Source organism: Scleropages formosus, chromosome 13, assembly GCF_900964775.1.
Source record: "Scleropages formosus chromosome 13, fSclFor1.1, whole genome shotgun sequence".
Taxonomy (NCBI): Eukaryota; Metazoa; Chordata; class Actinopteri; order Osteoglossiformes; family Osteoglossidae; genus Scleropages; species Scleropages formosus.
This window is the reverse complement of record NC_041818.1, coordinates 16,334,769-16,352,747: the sequence shown is the minus strand read 5'-3', so window position 1 is coordinate 16,352,747 and position 17,979 is coordinate 16,334,769. Positions and strand designations below refer to the sequence as shown.

General features: G+C 40.1%; 2 protein-coding genes across 4 annotated transcripts; one reads left to right on the top strand and one right to left on the bottom strand.

The window, feature by feature from the left end:
• Window positions 1–299: 299 nt before the first annotated feature.
• LOC108936830 (septin-8-A-like) lies at window positions 300–17,315 on the top strand. 3 transcript variants are annotated; one of them, XM_018756429.2, is made up of 10 exons: window positions 300–460; window positions 4,222–4,336; window positions 4,485–4,680; window positions 6,257–6,443; window positions 7,198–7,359; window positions 8,186–8,282; window positions 9,687–9,855; window positions 10,116–10,248; window positions 10,498–10,688; window positions 17,114–17,315. In XM_018756429.2, exons 1-10 carry the CDS (start codon window positions 431–433, stop codon window positions 17,277–17,279), a joined length of 1,446 nt encoding a protein of 481 aa, XP_018611945.1. In that variant the 5' UTR covers window positions 300–430; the 3' UTR covers window positions 17,280–17,315. The 3 variants fall into 3 exon arrangements, with proteins under 3 accessions (XP_018611945.1, XP_018611946.1, XP_018611947.1); XM_018756430.2 differs by lacking the exon at window positions 17,114–17,315 and adding an exon at window positions 15,192–15,888 and having other exon boundaries at window positions 301–460; XM_018756431.2 differs by lacking the exon at window positions 17,114–17,315 and adding an exon at window positions 12,296–12,353 and having other exon boundaries at window positions 301–460.
• On the bottom strand, window positions 16,043–17,092 carry LOC108936831 (cyclin-I-like). Its single transcript, XM_018756432.1, has one exon. The coding sequence runs from the start codon at window positions 16,898–16,900 to the stop codon at window positions 16,622–16,624; it is 279 nt and encodes a 92-aa protein (XP_018611948.1). The 5' UTR covers window positions 16,901–17,092; the 3' UTR covers window positions 16,043–16,621.
• Window positions 17,316–17,979: the final 664 nt, after the last annotated feature.

The window sequence follows — 17,979 nt, the reverse complement described above, 5'->3', positions numbered from 1 at the left end:
ATGCACAAGTAGTTTCGGTTGCCTCGTACAAAAAGATATATTTCACTTCACAACATATTTAGATAGGAGTTATCAACGTGTCCCGGCTTAATTTACCTAAAATAACACTGCGGCATGGGGAATTTTATGAACACTAATTAAAAATTAATTAATTAAAATAAAATTATCGATACCTATCATTGGAATTCTGGTGTTTTCAGAGTTTTAAAGACGCGTTAGACGCCACATTAGGTTCCACCGGGTTAGTGGCCGGTTCTGGCGCGCGGCTGCTCCCCGCCTCACGCGGCCCCGGGAAAATGGCATTCTTGCGCGAGGTGGGAGTTTCCAGGAAGTGGCCATATTGGATGCGCCGAGCACTTCCACTGTGTCAGTTTTTCACTCAGACGGAGAGCGCGTCCATTTCGCCAATACAAATATCAAACTCCACATAATGGCTGCCACTGATACAGACGTATTTTCTGTAAGTGTGTTCTTTTTTTTTTATTTTATTATTCCCTTGCTATGAATGGAAGGAAGGGCTGCGGCGCTCTTGGTCTTTCGGCGCGGGTTTATTGCAGAGAGAGAGAGTGAGTAGGCAGAAGCAGCGAGCGAGAGGGATGGATGGATGGATGATGGTCCCGCTTCCCCACAGCTCTCGCCGCGCCGGTCCCGACGCAGTTGTGGTCATCACACTGAATTTAGCAAGCAACTTCGTGTGGGCTTTTAGGTAATTTTATTGACGTATCAGACGTCCTGGCACGTCGGGTTGGTTCTGACTGTGCGGTATAACCCGGCCCTCACTCGCGTCGTTCCCGCAGGATAATAATTATAACGATGTGATAATGTTGATGGTATTCCTATGGATTCTTCATCACCCACTTACTCGGATTACTGACGAAATATTTTATGTGTTTTACTAGGACTGCTAGATCTGAGTATTTCCACAGTTCCGTAGCATCCTGCTGCCTGGACATGTGTGCCATGCCCGAATATAGTAGACTAGACGTAGAAGTTGGTGAAACACAAGTTTTACCTCAATCATTCAATACCATGGCATGGTCCGTGGTCCTGGACACGCAAGGAAAAGATCCGACCGTCACGGTTTATTTCACGAGTCGCTCGCTCAAAAATGAGTTGCGAAAGAGTGAATCCGCTGTTTCACTCCTGTTTACGTGTCATAACTCTGTGACAGAGACCATCTGACCCTCTGCGAGGTACAGTTCAGTTCGACTGTAAACGACACTGTATGGTCTACATGGGAATTGTATCGTGTACCATCGCGATACTATCTTGATACAACACGAGTCTGTCGCAAACTATCGCGATACATGGAGTGTCGCGTGCTGGGGCCAATGCTCGAGAAGGCGCAGTAACAGATTGTCCATGAAGAGACCTAAGTTAGTGTTAGAAATTGAGCTCGTCGTGAGCTCCTCAAACTTGGCCTGGAGCCGTTAACCCGGTAAGTAGATTAGCAGGTTGCTAACACTCAAGTGTTTGTGTGTGACCTCTGTTCAGGCCCAACAAACACAGGCAGGGGCCTTTTTTTTTCCAGAGGGGGGACAGAAGAGAGCAGCATCCAGGTCTTCAGCCTTTGCTTTGCCTTCACTTTCCCCACAATATATGTTTTGCCTTTGCTGGTGAAGCATTTCATGGCTTCTTTTTTATAAGTTCCGTGAGGAATGGTTTCTTAAATCCACTGTATCCAGTGTAAAAATAATGGCTGTATGATTTGTTTGACTCCGTGGCCCAAGGTTCGTGATGGTGAACCTTGGCCCGGCGGAATAACAGCCTGAGAAAGGCCCCATTTGACACGTTCAAGGCAAGCTTCTGCACTACTGGAACTGGTGACTGTTGTATGAAACACTCAGCTGCTTTCATACTTTGACTTTTTCATTTTCTTTTTCTGATGGCAGTTTTTTTTGTTGATTTGTGTATAGAAAAGGCCCTATGCTACATGTGGCATCTTCACTATTTCGGCCAAAACCAGTGCAAGTGTTGTTACATAACACATAATTATACTGGGAAATGGTGCAGTGTCCCCTGTGCAGCTGTGATTATTAAATCAGTTGTTTAATACATTTTGAGCTCTTTGAAGAACAGTTGACAAGTTGTTTCATATGCTTATTTATTTGATGGCTTCATGGATGTCTTACTATTACTGATCTTATAAGAAATGACCAAATTGTACTATTTTAACTCCCTGGTACATACCTTGTGTTTCTGTCATGTTTTTTTTTCTTCTTTATATGCTTTATATAATGCATATATAAATGTTTTTTATATACACACACAGTACTGTGCAAAAGTTTTAGGCACTTGGTTGGGGGGAAAAACTAAAGTGAGAATGCTTCCAAAAATAATGCTCTTAATTAATAAAGTTCCTACAAAGCTTAGTAACCATCCATCGTCAACAACCGCTTGTCCCGAATGGGGTCGCATCAGGTTTGACCTGGTCCCTGTTGGGTCTGGGGTTCGAGTCCTGCTTGGGGTGCCTTGCGATGGACTGGCGTCTCATCCTGGGTGTGTCCGCCTCCCCCTCCAGCCTTGCGCCCTATGTTGCCGGGTTAAGCTGTGGTTCGCTGTTACTCAATTTGGGACAAGTGGTCTCAGACTGTGTGCGTGTGTACTTTCTTTCATACTGTAATAATGTGACTTTTTGCAAAAGGAATGCTTGGAAATCTAAAATAAAGCTCTTTCCCATTGACACTATTGCAGAAAACATTACATAACCATCTCAAACAAATATATTTGCGAAACATCTAAGTGCCTAAGACTTTTGCACAGTACTGTATATATTATATACTTTATGTATGTATATGTTCTGCACATAGCATAGGATAAAATGCAGATTATTCTGCAGTTAGTCTACATAAGTAGGCAAGTGATGGCAACTTCTTTGTTTGTCCATTGTAGTTTACTGTTAAATATAGTACATTTTTCTGACAGCTAGATACTAAGTAATGTGTTGTCTGTGTCAAGCAAGATCCTATTCCTTACAGATTTTTTTTAGCCTTTGTTTACAGCACCGTGCATTTAAAATACCAACATAGCATTGTACAAATACAGGGTAGAGACAAAGCTATTCATTGAAATGAAGGAAAAGTTTTGTGTAGAGTACTACAGTAGAAATCATTAGGTGTGTGAAGGAGAATGTGGTTCTAGCCTTTTATGGTATCTGAAGGAGGCCAGCCTAATTTGTTTTCCTGTCTTGTGGTAGACTTGTGCACATGACAGGCTTTTAGCAATGCTATGACCTCATCAGGAACAGAGGGTGAGCATGGCAGCTGGAAAGGCAGGGACCGTGGACAAGGCATGGTTTTGTCCTGCGTATGTGCATTCTCTTGATGCCGCAGCATTACGAAATCCTCTCCACGTGCAGTTGCTGGTTCTGTCTGTGGTGCCAGGATGGATAAAGAGAGGGAGGTGTCTGTTTGGAGGATGCTGGGAGATGGTAGCTCATGGTCGGCTAGGTGTTGATGGGTCCTGCATCACTACGGCCCAATGGAGATAAAGTGGGCCCTGGGGTGGAAATGAAGCAGGCAACCCCACCTGAGTCCTCCTACTTGTGTTCACACAGGCCCATCTGCCATGTAGAGACTGCATGCCGTGTTTGTTCACTTGTCATTAACATGCATGAATAACTGTGCACAATTTACCCTGTTCCCATTCTGACTGTGATCAGTTCTCACTGCACATTTCTGTATCTGAAGAGGCTATTTTTCATTTTAAAGGAAAAAGATTTGGTTCTTGCAGTGTAGAATGAAAACCTCCAATTTCCTGTTTAAAATTCCTGCATTAATTGGAAGTCAGTATTTGGTAAGATCATCACAGCTTTTTGGCTTACTGTTCATGCAATATGGCTTTTGGGCAAGTTCTCGCATGCATTCCTGTAGATTGTACTTGTGTACGGTGGCCAGAGAAGCCTGCTGAAGCAGTCTGGGTAGAATCAGATGACTTCCTTTGTCAAAAATGCATTCTTTCTTGTCAGAGGCTGGTGAGAGACAGAATTCCACAGAATTTAGATGTGTATTTAGATTTTAAGGTTCCAGGAGCTGTTTTACCCATTAATCATGTGAATTAAATCTGCTCTTAAGAAGATTTTACCTAATGGGGTGATTTCACGGAACAATTTGACCCTGTTAAGCAAGAGCTGAATGTACAGCAGTGATATACCTCATTCATCCTGATATGTGATCAGTTTGGGCGATAGTTTATTTTTATGTTTTATATTTGTCTTTGCAGAATGAAGACAAGCGGAACCTTAACCTAGGAGGCCATGTTGGGTTTGACAGCCTCCCTGACCAGTTGGTCAGCAAATCGGTAACACAGGGTTTCTGTTTCAACATCCTCTGTGTTGGTAAGCACTGGCTCTGTATCTTACTCAGTCTGTTGTAGTGGTTGCTATGGCATGTAATGAACCTTTTGTCCATGAAAAAAAAAATTGCTAATTTCTCTGGATGCAGCAGCTAATTTGGTTGATTTATTTTACTGATTTTGTTTGGTAGGTGAAACGGGAATTGGGAAATCGACGCTAATGAACACGCTTTTTAATACAACATTTGAAAATGAAGAAGCAAGTCATTACCAGAATGGGGTGTACCTACGCCCCAGAACGTATGACCTGCAGGAGAGCAATGTCCACCTCAAACTTACCATTGTGGACACAGTGGGATTTGGGGACCAGATCAACAAAGAAGAGAGGTAAGTGCCAATGAGACGCCACACAGGCAGCCTGAAGGAAAGTGGAAACAGTTCTCCAGTGGTGGGGCCGCAAACATTCTTCTCCATCAGGGATATTGAAAGAAGAGGGTCAATGGTGGGTTTATTGTTAGGTCATAAAGTCAAAACAAGTGCAATCAGAGGAATCTTGGTGGAATGAGAAAAGGAAATGAGTGGTAGAACTAATGCAGCTTGAAAGTATGTACGAGCTTGGCGGTGGGGTGGGGGGATTCCTTGTTTGAAGTGCTGTTGGGGTCTGGGGTGTTTGTGTAACCCTTAGAGGCGAAGGCCTGTGCCCTCAGTCTGACCCAAACTCTGGAACGTTCCTATAATTCAATTTGTTTTGGGAAAGTGCCTCCAGGTAACAGAATAGGGCTTTAAGAGTTTCTGGGCTGTTTCTGTGATGCCCGATGGATTCTGAGAGAAAGCTACATAATAAAGAAGAAAACCATGAATATTTTTGGTGCAGGGCAAGGTAATACAGGACAGTTAAATGTTAACTTTTGAGCTTCCTTTTAATAGATTAAAAAAGGAAAGGCTCAAATTCCTTTTTCTGTTAATTTTTTTTTATTTTATTTATTTTTTTTTTTTTTAATTGTGTTGCTTTACCACAAAAAGACCTAAAACAATATGCACCAGATTCTTCTGTGTGTGGTTTCATAAAGCGTTGCAGACGTGAACTTTCACAAAAAGTGAAGCTGTTTTGAGGAGTAAAAACCGTAGAAAAAGTACCTGGGATAAAAAAACAAAAACTACATGGAAAGTGCATGAACATGAGTTGAGTGTACTGAGGATGGCAAGAATGGTTTGAAAGAATGGCTTAGTTATGTGTAACTGATTAAACACATATGTACAGTGCTGCTTGAAAGCATGGGAATCGCGTATGTCCCTTAGTTATACTATGAAATTTTTTATGAGAAGCAGTCTTTCTCATCTGACATAATAGGTGTGTAATGACCAAGTCCATGTGTTGCTTTAAAGGAAATCATGCGTGTACAGAAATAGGTAAACCTCAAGTTGCACTGATTAAACCAGTTAGGTAAGTAGAATTAGATGTGTATTCATATTCATTTGTGTTTATTTTAGGATTCAATATTTTAATTTTAACGGGGGTGCGGTGGCGCAGTGGGTTGGACCACGGTCCTGCTGTCCGGTGGGTCTGGGGTTCGAGTCCCGCTTGGGGTGCCTTGCGATGGACTGGCGTCCCGTCCTGGGTGTGTCCCCTCCCCCTCCGGCCTTACGCCCTGTGTTGCCGGGTAGGCTCCGGTTCCCCGTGACCCCGTAAGGGACAAGCGGTTCTGAAAATGTGTGTGTGTGTGTGTATTTTAATTTTAATTTTTTAAAAAAAAAAAAATATTCAAGAATAATGATCATCCTTATTGGTCTTCCATACTTTCAAGGGGCACTATGTAATTGCTTGCCCTGGTTATAGTATGTACATTACCTTAGTGTTATTAGGAACCTTAGTCTGAGTAAAAATAGATGGCAAAGCCTGAAATATTAAATCTAAAAATGTTAGTAGTAATGGGTTATAATCTATGTTTTTGTTTCTCTCCAGTTACAAGCCTATTGTGGATTACATTGACACACAGTTTGAAAACTACCTTCAGGAGGAACTGAAAATCAAGCGCTCCCTCTTTAACTACCATGACACACGCATCCACATCTGCCTCTATTTTATCGCTCCCACTGGACACTCACTCAAATCTTTGGATTTGGTTACCATGAAAAAACTGGACAGCAAGGTAAAGAAGCATGACCCTGTGCCACCTGCCTAGTGAAAGTGCACATTCTTGTTCTTCCTCTCTTTTAGAACCCTGTGGACTTCCTCTTTGAAGTGAAAAGGCAACTTGCCTATTAAGTTAGTAATGGTAAACCCAGTCCAGGCCATGAAATTACACCCAGACCTGCCCATCACTTGTTTTCTGAAACATTAATTTTACTGTATGGTTGTTGGCTCTTCTTCATAGATTTCACATAGGGCTCCTGTAGACACCTTAGATGGTAGTCAGTGTTGTTAAATGTGAGTATTATTTAAAAAAAAAAAAAAAAAAAAAAAAAGCTGAGTAAGAAAGCTGTTAATAGGATCCACATCTTTACAAGGAACATATTCACATGTGGGCTTCTGATTTTACGACTCTAGTAAATAATGATTAATAGTAATAATACTGAGGTAAGCTCTTAAAGAATGAAGCAATGTAGCATGTTCATGCTCTCTTTTAAGGATGACTGAAGACCTTTGTGTATATATATATCCAGTACTACACATAATCCACAAATTTTTGGTGGTTGAAACTTAAAGAATGATTTGTAACGAATTAAGTAGATTAGGATTAAATAAAAAAAAATGCCTCTGCAGGCTTGTTAATTTAATACTAAACATAAAAACAGCCTTGTTTAATGTAATAACATTGGAGGTTAAAGCAGAAAATCTTGGGATGGAAATGAAATCCCCTAACAATGACTGGAACAAGTGTCCTTTGTTCTGTTTCTTTGCAGGTTAATATAATACCCATAATAGCAAAAGCAGATACGGTTTCCAAAAGTGAGCTCCACAAGTTCAAGATCAAGATCATGAGTGAGCTGGTGAGCAATGGGGTGCAGATCTATCAGTTCCCCACAGATGATGAAGCGGTCTCTGAGATCAACTCATCCATGAATGTGAGTCAGTTGCTCCTGAGAGCTGGAAATGCCTACTTTTGAGAACTTTACAGAAATGGATTAAAGTATCTACAATTCGCCGTTCTGGAGCGATTCGCTGCTTCACGTTCAGCCACATCAAAGTTTATGGAAAACGTAGTGTTGAATGAGTCTGAACTGGAGTTTGTACGAAGGGATCTTCAGCAGTGCATTTCAAGTTGTCAGTACAGATTTATTTCCAGCTTATGAAGCTGTAATATTAATAGGTAACTTGCAGTGATGCACAGTACACACCATGAGATAAGTTTTCACTAGTAGGTTCTTTGATAATTGTTTACACCATGTTTTGGCTTTTCTGAACCACTTCTCTTGCCCAATTATGGGGTGTGGAAATTACAAGCACTCTTCCCGTGTTGCCAAAATAACTCTGGGGAAATTCTTGGATAAATTCATAGTTCTTGGAACACATACATGTCTCTGTATTTACATGTTTGGATATTAAACAGTTCTTTGAGTATTGTTTTTATCTCAAGCAGCAGATCATGAGAAGCCACTTTTTTTTTTTTTTTTTTTCTTCTCTGCTGACAAACTACAAAAAAGTGGATATCTGAAGATTAGCGAAGCATTTGCACAACCTGACAGAATGGTTTGTGTTGAATGGGGACATCTTTATTGTAATGACAAAACAAGGTTTTTATTTAGGTGTTTATGACGGCCTCTTACAAACGGGCTTATGTCGATACAGAATACAAACTGGGGAGAAAAAAAAACACCAAAGGACCAACAATAAAGCTTTCGTCCCTCACAACCTGAATGCAGCAGTTAGCATGACTCTGTCTGTTGGCAGGCTCATCTACCTTTTGCTGTGGTGGGCAGCACTGAGGAGGTTAAAGTGGGCAATAAGATGGTGCGTGCCAGGCAGTACCCCTGGGGAATAGTGCAAGGTGAGTACCTGCCAGCATTTCTTACAGGGTCCTACTACATGCCCTGTGATTCAATGCCAGTTCCCTTTGTTGACGGTTATGCTTTGTTCTTCAGTCTCATTGGCTAGCACATTTAACAGTATTGCAGAGATATTTATTTTTTTTGGAGTTGTGTATAAATGTTCAATGTGTATAGCTTTTTTGCTCAGTCCTTCATAAAATTGGGCTGTATTTGGTCAGATGTTCAGTGTTTGGTATCTGTTGGTGGTGTTGAGTTCAGAGGTTTCTTTTTCATTATGCTCTGAACACATATCTGAGGGATCACATTTCATGCTTATCTCCAAAATGCATCTTTCAGGAAATCAGAACCAGTCCTATGAAAGGCATTTCTGATGGGGTGCCTGTTCACATGTTTATTGCTATAGTTGCCATGACGCTGAGGTGACATGATTTTGCAGCTCCTTTTCGTGGAACACCTCTATTTAAACACATCACACCCCTGAGTTTTTTCTTTCCTAATCTTGTCAAACCAGACTTTAACCATACATCTTATTACGTCAGCCTCCATTTCTCTCTGGGTGTGTTTAGGATGTGTTTGTCATCTGTGGCATGAAGGCTGCAAGACTTCAGGAGGCCAGTTACTTATGTTGTAGCCTTGTAATAATTTTACATTTATGAAGGGCAGCAGGTAACAGTGATTAGTGCTTCTGCCTTTGGATTCAGAGGTTGCAGGTTTAAATTCCACCTCATCCTGTAGTATCCTTCAGGAAAGTACTTGCCTTGAATTGGTCCATTAGACAGTTGACAAGTTGTGTAAGTGGGAATGCTGTTGTAGATGGCATAATGTTGTAAGTCACTTTGGAAAAAAGTGCCAACTACATGAATAAATATATTTATTTAGCAGATGCTTTACTCCAATGCTACTTAAGTCAAAAGTCAAGAATGTGATGTACTGTATGTGATGTCCTTTGACAAATTCAGTTCACCTGTGTTATATCCTGCTTGTGACATGATAGCTGCTGGCTGTTGATTGATATACCTCCCCTTTGCCTAAGGAATTTTTCTAACTCTGAACCAGAATGGCTTCAGTTGCTCTCCATACAGCCCCTACCAGTACATAAAACATGTGATTTGTGATCTCTGATTTTCAGGGAACTGCTTTTGACTCCACCATACCCCAGAATCTTGTAGAAGGGGACATCTTTCCAGCTCATGACTGACAGATTTATTTATTCCAAATTCAAGAGCTACATATTTATTTGCACTTGTATATTTCCCACTGTATTTTAACATGTAAGACGATGTTCAGGCTAATATGATTGGTAGCTTTTCCCAAAGCAGTAACGACTGAGAATGACTCTTCATGCTTTCAAGGTGTTCATTTGTTCAGACCACACTCTTTGAACTGAATGTCATTTCCACCAGTGGAGAACGAGAGCCACTGTGACTTCGTGAAGCTGCGGGAGATGCTGATCCGGGTGAATATGGAGGACCTGCGGGAACAGACACATGCCCGGCACTATGAGCTGTATCGCCGCTGCAAGCTTGAGGAGATGGGCTTTAAGGATGCAGACCCTGACAGCCAACCCTTCAGGTAGGTGATCTCAAGCCACAGACCTGATCCACTTGCTTGCCCTTAACAATCATTTCTTATACTGCGAGAGTTGATTCATTGTCAGTAGTAATGACCATATGCAACTGAGACCATCAAAAGCTAATTTTTACATACGACCTTTATTAAAATCTTATTTTAATGATTTAAATCTTCTATAAATGTCTTTGGAAAAAATGTGAGTGCTGGATCTAAGTGACAGTTTTCATCCTGAGTGCAACAACTTGTATTTTGATCTGCAGCCTACAGGAGACATATGAAGCAAAGAGGAAGGAGTTCCTCGGGGAACTGCAGCACAAAGAGGAGGAGATGAGGCAGATGTTTGTCAGTAAAGTCAAGGAAACGGAAGCAGAGCTGAAGGAGAAGGAGAGAGAGGTAAGAAGAGTGTGAACTGGGAGAGAGTGTGGGAAGTATAAGAATTACTTTTTTTTTTTTTTTTTTTTTTTTTGCCTTCAAAGGATACCATACTAATTAATCAGTGGATTTCTGTGAAAATGATAAAAGGAATTAACTGGATAGTATCCCACGAATCCAGACACAACCGCAGTACACGTCCTCAGTACTTCAGGAAATAGTGTTGCCTTCTGCTGATTCCAAACACCATTATGTACATGCGACCCTCAGCTGCATGAGAAGTTTGAGCAGCTGAAGCGAATGCACCAGGAGGAGAAGAGGAAGCTGGAAGAGAAGCGGCGAGATCTAGAGGAGGACATGAACGCCTTCAACAGGAGAAAGATGGCGGCAGAGACGCTGCAGGCGCAGTCGCTACAGGGCTCCTCACAGCAGCCTCTTAAGAAGGACAAGGATAAGAAAAAGTAAGGCCTGTCCTTTCCTGTCTTTCTTTCTCTCTCTGTCTCTCTTGGTTTTTCATTCTGTGAGCTGGATGAAGGGGCGGTGGGTAGGCAGTGACTGACTGATGCAACCCTGTTTAGTGACACGTTGGCACGGCAGTGACACCGAGAGACCCTAACAGAGTTTCCAGGCCCAAACGTGGCAGGGAGCCATGCCTGCTAGGCCTTGGCTGTATCTGCTAGTCACGTCACAGCTCATGTTCCAATACAGTTTGTCACTGTGGGCTACCATTAATGCAGTGACGTCCTCTTTTCATCACAGGGCCAATTCTTGGATCTTTTTTAATAAGGTGGCATAAGGGGGGCCAAGAACTAGTCGGAGGGGGACACAGAAAGTCTGCCGAGTTGCGTTAGCTCAGCTAGAACTCCTGGGACAGTACTGTAGCCCGGTGGCATTGGGGGGGCAATCATTTTCAGGAGGCCAGTGCCACCCTGTGCCACCCCTTTACACACGCCTCTGATCACAGAGTGAGGTCAGTAGAATGCAGGTTGTCCTGACAGCTTGAACTCTGCTGTTCCAGGAACAGCAAGCATCAGCAGTATAGAAGCTGAGCTCCGTCCGTCCGTCCGTCCAACTTTAAGGTGTTTTGGTGACACACTGTTGAAATGAACAGTTCTTGGAAAAGGACCAGAATGTGAAGCATGAATATTGAACTCCAGAAGGTCTGTTAATTGAATATAAATGCCAAATTCAGCTTTATGTATGTGAATTTTTTAAATTGAACAGATTTAGTGATTTCCCAGTCACTGTCTACATATATGACCTCACTAAAACAAAACATTTTTAGATTAAAAACATGACAACCAGGTTGGCCTGACAGGGAGGTGGACAGTCAGTTTAGCATCAAGTTACTACCAGTGGCTTGTTATCCCAGGGCGATGTCTATAGCATCTATTAAAATAACCATGGGAGGTGATGACACAGCCTGATAATGTGGTGTAAAAGGTGAGGAGAGTGTGATGATGGCTGATGGCTCTGTGGAATGCTGTGGAGCTGTTCAGTGAAAGGAAAAACATTATTAAGGGCTCAGCTCATACACTGGGTCCTACTTGGAAGTGAGTTCTCACTCAACATTCTCACTTAATGTTGCGGAATCTTTTTTTTTTTTTTTTTTTTTTTTTTTTTTCTATCACCAAAAGACATATATCAACATATTTATTCTGTAACCTTAAAAACGTTCATTATGAAAAGCACAAATTCTTGTTAAACTTCTGAAGACATGGTGGGTGAGTGAGTGGGACTCTGGACTTTAGTCAAACTGCTGTGGAAGTGTTTGTAGCGCCCTCTACAGTAACAAAACTGACCATGCAGAGTTTTGGGCTGCTATTCTGATACTTTACAGAATTTCACCCTGCCACCTTGCATTACTTTCTTTTATGGTTTGGTTTGATCACCGTGTAAAATGAATTTATTGTTCCCAGCATCATTATGCCTTCACTTCACCTCTGTTAAAGTGCTACATAAAGTTTGAATTCATTCTACACGATTTATCATGCTGATTGATATTTGATTTAATCCGTTTATTTTCATCTATTTTTTGTTATATTTTATCATGTTTTTCTTCTTTCAGTTAATTTATGGGAACAAGCCATCCAAGCCAACTACGGATTTCCATCAATAGGCACGTGAATGGGTTTTTTTTTTTTTTTGACATTCCATAACAATATAGTGTAAGTGGACCAAAGATACTTGAGATTGGAAAAAGTTCAGCACATTGTGACTGGCAGAGTAACCATTTTTTTCTAGGATCAATGGAAGACTTTTTATATATACTTTTTAATCTCAGAGGGTGATTTGTCTGTCATTCATAATTGCTTATTTTGAGAATAAAAGAAAACAGAACTCATGGAACCTATGCAAACACAATTGATGTCAAGTACTTGATACATTTTTAGTATGCTGTGTCGCATAAACCCAGGTTGTCAAGCTCTGGCGTATATGTAGATTAGCACTAAGTGTTAAAGCATTTACTACTTTTTCAGCATCAAATGTTGTCTTAAATCTGAGCCAGACTGAGCCTGACTTGTTTTACTTGCAAAAATAACGTAATATAAAGAGTATGTGTATTTATATATCGAAATGCTATTTACCACTGATAAATGCCAGTCTAAAGTCATCTGTTAACTTGGTGCTGTTTTATATTAATCGTAGTCTTTTATATGTATATTTTAAGAACTTAAAGATAATTAGTAATTATACTGATATCGAAAGGAGAATTTTTATTAGTACTACATAGAGCAATAGTGTGTGTGTGAGTGTTTCAGTTTACAGAGCCAGAGAAAGACAAAGCAGCTTCAACCAACACTTAGTTTGCTGGCTAAGAATATGCAGTCTCTAAAGGGTTGATGAGTAGATAAAATCAGTCTCTTTGGAGGTGTTGCAGAACTTGATGTTTGCTTCATATTGGGGCCTTTGGTATGTTTCTGTTTTGGACACATTTAGCCATTGTTTTGTACTTTGAAAAATGTTTATGGCAAAATACTTTGTTTCCTTTTTCTTAAATTCTTGATTTTTCTTTTTTAAATTCTGTGTGTTCATCAGCATTTTGACTTTCTTGCAAAATTGAAACGGTGATTAAGTTTCCGGAAGCATGACTCACAGTTGTCTTCCAAATCTTTTTTTTTTTTTTTTTTTTAAATATAATATTGTATGGCATGGCATGGCATTTTCCATACTGAATGAGTGTGGTTTTGCATGTTTTTCAGGAAGGAACCACCTTCCCTTCAATTTGCATGCTTTTCTCTGGGTACTTCCTGCTTCCTACTTATGTATTGCATAATAAGTACTTAAAAGCATAATAAAAGTACTTAACATTACAGCTTTGAGATTATGGCTGGCAGCTACAGTACAAAAGCTAACATTCAAAATGTAAGGATACATCTGAAATTCTGCATCAATTTAGATATACATGCCAATACTGGTGTAGGTTTTTTTTTTTTTTTTAAACAAACCACCATCAAAACAGCTTCAGATGAAAATGTGTGCTTTAGGAAAAGGCAGTAGAGCTTATTTCTTGTATTGTGATGTGAGGACTTATGAGGAAGTGTGCCAAAAGATCACTACTGTAGTATAGAATCATTTTTGTTGTTCACATGACTCTAGGCTGAACTGGAGTTTATGTCCTCTTAATGTACAATGAAAAGGACACTGAGTCAGAAAAAGGAACAGACACAGTAGGTTTGAGCCATGTATTGTATTGGTGTTTTAAAACTTCTAACTGCAACTTTGTCTTCTTTAGCACCCCTCTTTGTTTTGAAGCATGTCATTTCAAAATATATTAAGTTTTCCTGATGGAGGGTGTTAGAAAGAACTGTAAAAAGGTGATAAAAGAATATTATCGATAGTGTGACTTACAAATATGAAAAACTTAACACTTTGAGTTTCTTTGCACATGTTTTACTATAAGAAGAAATGAGCACAGTACAGGGAAATACAGGGAACTGTTTTGGTTGTATCTTCTTTCATCTTGACCATGAATCAGCAATGTATCGTTATGGCATACAGTGGATGACTTGCTTTGCAATGCATTTCTTCAAAATTCATATGAAAATGACACAAAGTGGTTTCTAAGTCACTGCACCACAAATACCTGTCCTTGTGCTGCCTGCTTCCTGACTCAGAAGCACAGTGGGGAACAAAGCACAGCAACAGCTAATGTTACAGATTAATTTATCTATGCAATTTATACACTAACCTTATAGAGAAAACGTGGTATTGTTCCATTCTTGCTTTTAAATAACCCAAATGTTAGTGGAACTACCAGTTTACAAAGTGGACTGTCAGCTGTATTATTGCAACTTCAGCTATGGCACATTTAAAGTAAAACTTGTATCCTCATAGTATTGTAGCCCATATTGTATTTTGTGCTTTTATGCAATATTTTACTTTTTTTTTTTTTTTTTTTTTTTTTTTTCTTGCAGTATTTAAACAATGGTTTGCTTTGATTACCCTGTTCTATTGTTTTAAAGAATGAAGAAAAGCAGTGTTTGGAATGGTTCTTGCAGTAAGTTTAATTGGTCCATGATCCTTTTGTATTTTATCCCTGATAATCATAACTGGTGAGGAACTAGATGTTAATTAAGGAAACCCTGTTTCAGGAATTGAGTTTCCTTTCTTCTAGTGGATTCTTTCTTCTTTCTTTTACTGGATTAGGCATAGTACATTTACTTAGTTCTTACATTTTTGAAAGGGCTTTTACTTATCTGACCAACTTGCATCACTTTGTAAAACTCGTGCTATTTTGTTTACAGCGTTATGTATTAGGAAATGCAGAAGTAGCCAAGGATTACCTTCCGGTTACACTTTGTCCCTGCTGTTCAACACATGCTAAATATTGTTTACCAGTGTTTCATTAACTCCTGTATTAGTATGCATTTTATGAAGCAGCCTGACTTATGAGTCATTTTATAGCTTATGATGATCCAATGCGCTGGCCAGTGACCTGATGTTCTGTCTTTTTCCTGTAGCTTCTTTAGTCTTCCAAGTGCGTGCTCCTTAACTTCAGGAAGGAATTTAAATTAGAAGATTTTTAAAAGCCAAATATCCCCCAGAGAGGAGTGACTGAGTATGTTCAGGTTTGACACATGTATTGAGTACTTTAAGTGTGTCAAGCATTAAACTCCCTCTTCTTGCATCACACTTTGAGCTCCCCCAGTCCAGTCCAGCTCAGCTCAATCTTTGCTCTACAAGCTGGTGCACGACAGCATGACTTCCTGTGTGACATTCGACAGAAGCTTCCTGCAAGCGCATCATGTTGTTTACTGGACGTTTTTCAGCTTCGCCAACCTGCTGTTGTAATGCCTATTGACTATTCATATCCCTGCTGTGATGGTGTGGCTGTCAATGTTATTTGATTCCCAAGCTTTTGCAGGGACCTGTGTTGGTGCCATCAGTACAAATCTGCACTTTGTATCTGTCAGTTTTCACTGGCTCTCCATAACTTAAATGTCTCATGAATGCCAGTCTTGATATTGGTTGTGCTGAATAAAGTCATGGCTTTGGGTTGAAAATGTAATATTGATTTGGAATATTATTACAGTAAGAAGAAATTTGGAATTTTCCTTCCCTCCATTTAATTAATGCATCTTCATATCCTCATAAGTGCTATCAACAATGGTACCATTTGTATTTGCTTGCTACCAATAAAGTCTTTCTATAAACTTCTAGATTGCATCTGGATTTGAATTTTTTTTTTTTTTTTTTTTTTTTTTTTTTTTTTTTTTTTTTTTGTTGTGGAAAAATTTTTGTTCTTGTGTGAAATGCAGCTACTAAAACATTTCTAATTCCTTTCACAAAAAAAAAAAAAACACAGCAAGCATCTGGTAGATACATTTACTTAAAAATGTTGACTATAACAAAAGTTACTTCACAGTATTTATGCAAAAATATACAAAGTGCTTATGCAGTTTTGGGTCTTGCTACAACTTAAATCAAAAATTCTTTTCACAGTAATAAATAATGGCTTTACAATAAAATTGCTTAAGAGAGATTAGCTGCCCTTACATTTACCTTATTGTCCTCATTTACTGAAGCATTTCTGTACATTTACTGGAAATTCTTAGCCTTAGCCATAATATTTTCTGCAACAGTACAGGAACACTGACATACTGCAAAAAGATGAGGGCTTGGCAAGAGTAGGAATTTGGTATTCCAGAACTTTTGGAAATATCAGCAGTTAAAAAATTACTTTTATCAAAACATGAACTTGCAGTAAAAAAATTCCATAAAGGTTGAAATTAAGATGCTAATAGTGTTTACCCAGAAATATGCAAAAACAGATGGCATGTATATTTATAAATGCAGCATTTAAGAGGAAGCACCAAGACAAGAGTGCTTAAAAGACCAATGCAGTCCTACATTGCCTTTTTGAAACCAGCTCAGACCACACCCGATAAACTCAACTGATAGGAGGCTTCAGCGGTGGGCATGGGGATGCACTCTCGCCCCCGTCCTCTGCTGTCATCTCTTCGTTGTACAGACATTTGAACCCATCATAGAACTCCTCCACCATGCTGTCCACTTTAACCCTCTTCAGCTGACCTGCAGTCTCTGTGCTGTCACTCTGAAAGCCTGCTACGCTGGCTGGATCAAAGATGTATACCACACTGGGCTGGAGCGAGAACTCGAGGCAGCCGAGGTATTCGTCTGCCATTTCCTTGCAGCGGATCAGCTCCATGCTGTCAACCTCAAAGAGAATGAAAAGGTCCTTCAGAGTGACATTTGAGGACCACAATCTAGGTCATCATATTGTCAATACACCATGTTCTTCCATTCATTCATGTTTTGAGTTTACACCATCTTTAATTTAAATACTCCAAAATATGTACTGAACACAGGGTATGGACTTTGCGATTGACTTAAGATGTACTCCTACCTGTGCTTTCTTTAGCAGATCTGTAAAAACAGAGAACCACTCAGGAGTCAGCCTCTCCAGCTCCAAAGTAATGATTGCCAAGGCCAGTGTGGAACCTTTGAACTGCGAGAGCTGGTGGCAGGCCATACAGTGCTGCACTTGTCTGGTCCACAGCGCCGCCTGGAGGCAAGGCATCTTCTGAGCACACTGGTGGGCCAGATGGGGGTGGCCAGACATCACCAGGCCATGGAACTGCAATCGTCACAATGGAGACGGAAACACATCTTCAACATTACTCCTCCCAGTGCTATGGACATTCAGGACACCCAGCCACATCACCCCATGCTCATGCTACATCCTCATCTTTGTAGCCCCCTGCCCTATCTGTTTCTGCAATGTGCTCTGCTTGTTTGCCTGTAAACCAGTTGACTAGAAGGTCGACCTTTGGATTCTAGCCCAAGCTAATGTCATTGTTTGTTCCTGACTTGTGGCTCTTGGTGCACTATGTTCTTGTCTTGTGCTTACAAATCTTTGATGTCTAGCAAATAAGCCATGGTATGTGAAAGAGAAAAACAAAAAAAAAAAAGTTTACACATTGTTAATCTGGAAAAAAGTGTTTTTGGGTTTTAGTAACCACAATCCTACATTTCTAACATCCGAAGGTATGGGGGATTTATGATTTTTTTTTTCTTCAGAAAAAAAATGACCACACAGCTGAATGTAGAATACATTGAGGGGGCAATAAAATTTTGCATTTGGGATGTACCCAAAAATTAATCAACTACAAACTGAGGATGTTGCAGAACTAAATCTTAAACTATGTTCCTTTACACTGTTAGCAATACTCTGCACCACTAAAAGAAAAGGTTAAATAGGACTTAATTTTCTATTGGTCTCTCCTT